The sequence below is a fragment of the Zonotrichia albicollis genome, unplaced genomic scaffold (assembly GCF_047830755.1).
Source record: "Zonotrichia albicollis isolate bZonAlb1 unplaced genomic scaffold, bZonAlb1.hap1 Scaffold_136, whole genome shotgun sequence".
NCBI classification, from domain to species: Eukaryota; Metazoa; Chordata; class Aves; order Passeriformes; family Passerellidae; genus Zonotrichia; species Zonotrichia albicollis.
The window spans coordinates 140,001-142,500 of record NW_027428355.1 but is presented as its reverse complement, the minus strand read 5'-3'; the positions used below and the strand labels follow the sequence as shown (position 1 = coordinate 142,500).

Here is a 2,500-nt window from a genome sequence, read left to right as displayed (position 1 = left end):
CGGTCCGAGCCGCGGCGGTCCTCTCGGGCGCAGCGCCGGGCTACTGAGGGAAACCCCGGGCCCCGAGAAGGACGCCGCGGTGGTGGCGGCAGACGCCGGGCGCGCCCCCGCCGGTGGACGCTCCCCCGAGGGCGGCAGCGGGGGAGGCACCCCGGCAGGGCCATGCAGGTCGTTTCCCTCGCCCCAGGGCCAGGTACCTAGCGCTCCGCGCCTCGGCGGTTTCTCCCTCAGGTTTTTCCCCCCCTCGGCGTCGTCAAACGCTGTTGCGGCGGGGGCCGAAAGGGGGCCGGCGAAGCCGGGCGGCGGTTTAAAGACTCGGGCGGCTCGGCGCGGCCCGCCGTGGGCCGCGGCGGCGGCGGCGGCGGCGGCGGCGGCGGGTGTTGCCGGGCGGCGGCGCGGCGCCATTGAGGGGTAGGGGAGCAGCTACTCCCCGTAGCTCCTGCGGTGGTGTCCGTGGCCGCCGGCCGCGCTCCCTCCGTCGTCGTCGTCGTCGCCCCCGCCGCGCGCGCGCGCGCGGGGGTAACCGCGCCGCGCCGGGGAGGGGCGCCCTGCCCCCCCCTCTCCGCGGCCCGGCCTCTGCGGAGAGGCCGCGGCGCGCGGTCGGCCGCGGGGGCCGACCCGCCCGCCTCGTCGTAACGGGCGACGCCGGCAGAGAGCGCCCGCTCTCTGCCTTTTCCTCGGCCGCGGGGTGGCGGCCGCCGGGGTCCGCCGCGCTCTCTCCTGGAGCCGCCGCCGTTGCGGCGTCTCGCGGGCGCGGCGCCGCGTCCCGCGCGTCCGGCCCCTATCGCTCTCCCTCGACGGCCTTTCCTCCTCGAAGGCGCGCCGGCGGCGCCGTCCGCCGGCCGTCCCCCCCGCTCGATCGCCCGCCCGCCCGGGGGGCGAGCGCCCGGCGGGCCCTCCGTCGGCGGAGGCCCGCGAGCGCGGGCGACCCCGTGCCGAGCGGCGGCGGCGCCGCTCGACGGGTGTCCCCCTCTTCCCTGCGGGGGACGGTCGGCCGGAGGGCGCCCGCCGCGGCCGGCGGCGGTCCCGTCCCGGGCCCCGCACGTCGCGTCCCCCGTCGCCCTTCTCGGCCGCGCGTGGGCCGAAGGAAGGCGTGCGGGCGGCCGCGGGGGCGCTTCCCCCGCCCGGTCTCCGCGTGAAAACGAGGAGAGCGGGCGTTGCCCCCCGGCTCAGCGCCGTACGCCTTCCGCCGGGCGCGTGCCGAGGCGAAGGGGGCCACGGCGGTGGGAGGCGGCGGCGGCGGTGCCGGGAGCGCGGCCCCGGCGGCGGCGGCGGGGTCTGCCTTCCGGCAGGCCTCGGGCGCTGGCGAACGCCGGCTCGGCTCTCGGTGGCGTCCGCCTCCGGGGCCGGCGGCGGAGCGCGTCCGCCGGACGCCGGCCCGCCCGGCGGGAGCGGTCCCGCCGGGGGGAGGCGCGCCGGCGGCACGGTCGTCGCCGCGCGCCGTCTCGAGCGGGCGAAAGGCCGCTGGGAGAGAGAAAGGGAAGCCGGCCGCGCGGCGGCGCGGCGGCGCGCTCCGCGAGCCCCCGCGGCGGGGGCGGCCGCCGGGGGAGCCGGCGTGCGCGGGGGCCGACGGCCGCGCCCCCGGCCGCGTTGCCGAGCCGTGTGTTGCGTCGTTCCCGTGAAAGCGAGAGCGGGCGGGCCGCCGTGCCCCCCGCGTGCCGGCGCGCGCCGCCCGGCCCTCCGCGCGGAGGCCGGGCCGAGCCCGGGCGCCTGGGCCGCCTCCGAAAGACGGCACGTGAGGTCGGCGTCTCCCCTCGCGGGGGGGGAGGCGGTCGGGGGCGCGGGCTCCCCCGCCCTCTCGGCAGTCCTTCGGAGCGTGGGTTTCTCCCGTTTCTCAGTGTCGTGTGTGCTCGTACGGTCGAAGCCAGGCGCGCGCCCGCGCGTCCTCGGCGCGAGAGACAAAAAGGGGCCGCTCGGCGGCGAGCGGCGCCCGAAAGCCAGACAACTCTTAGCGGTGGATCACTCGGCTCGTGCGTCGATGAAGAACGCAGCTAGCTGCGAGAATTAATGTGAATTGCAGGACACATTGATCATCGACACTTCGAACGCACTTGCGGCCCCGGGTTCCTCCCGGGGCTACGCCTGTCTGAGCGTCGCTTGACGATCAATCGCCGTCCGGGGGCCACCCCGGCGGCGCGGCTGGGGTCGCCTCGCAGGCCCGTTGCCCGCGGCGGGCGGTCCGGCGGCGGCGGTGCGGCGGCGGCGGCGGCGGCGTGCCGCCGGTGCCCGGAGGGAAGGCGGTCGGGCGGTCGGGCGAGGGAAGCGTTTCCCTCGGCGGCCCCGATCCCTTGCCTGCGGCCCGGCGCGCGTCGCCGTCGTCGTCGCGGCCGCCGGTCGACGGCCGTCGCCGCGCAGGGCCTTCGTCCCCCTAAATGCAGACTCGGGGAGCGCTCCGTAGCTCCCCGCTCCCGGAGCGAGCCGCTGGGGCGGAGCTCGTCCTCGCCGGGGCCGCGCGCCGCGGATGCGGCGGCGGCGGCGGCCGGGGGTAGAGCGAGAGACG

General features: G+C 79.8%; 1 protein-coding gene and 1 non-coding gene across 2 annotated transcripts in view; both read left to right on the top strand.

The window, feature by feature from the left end:
* Positions 1 to 795, top strand: part of LOC141727568 (uncharacterized) — a 4,528-nt gene extending 3,733 nt beyond the window's left edge. The window contains exons 2-3 of the mRNA XM_074533907.1: positions 1 to 99; positions 159 to 795. The exon at positions 1 to 99 is cut by the window's left edge and continues 847 nt beyond it. Of these exons, the coding sequence (XP_074390008.1) occupies positions 1 to 99; positions 159 to 311 (252 nt within the window). The 3' untranslated portion in view covers positions 312 to 795. The remainder of the gene's footprint in view (positions 100 to 158) is intronic.
* Positions 796 to 1,943: 1,148 nt separating this feature from the next.
* LOC141727572 (5.8S ribosomal RNA) lies at positions 1,944 to 2,096 on the top strand. The gene has a single exon (XR_012578567.1). It is a non-coding gene; the product is annotated as a 5.8S ribosomal RNA (ribosomal RNA).
* The last annotated feature ends 404 nt before the right edge of the window (positions 2,097 to 2,500 follow it).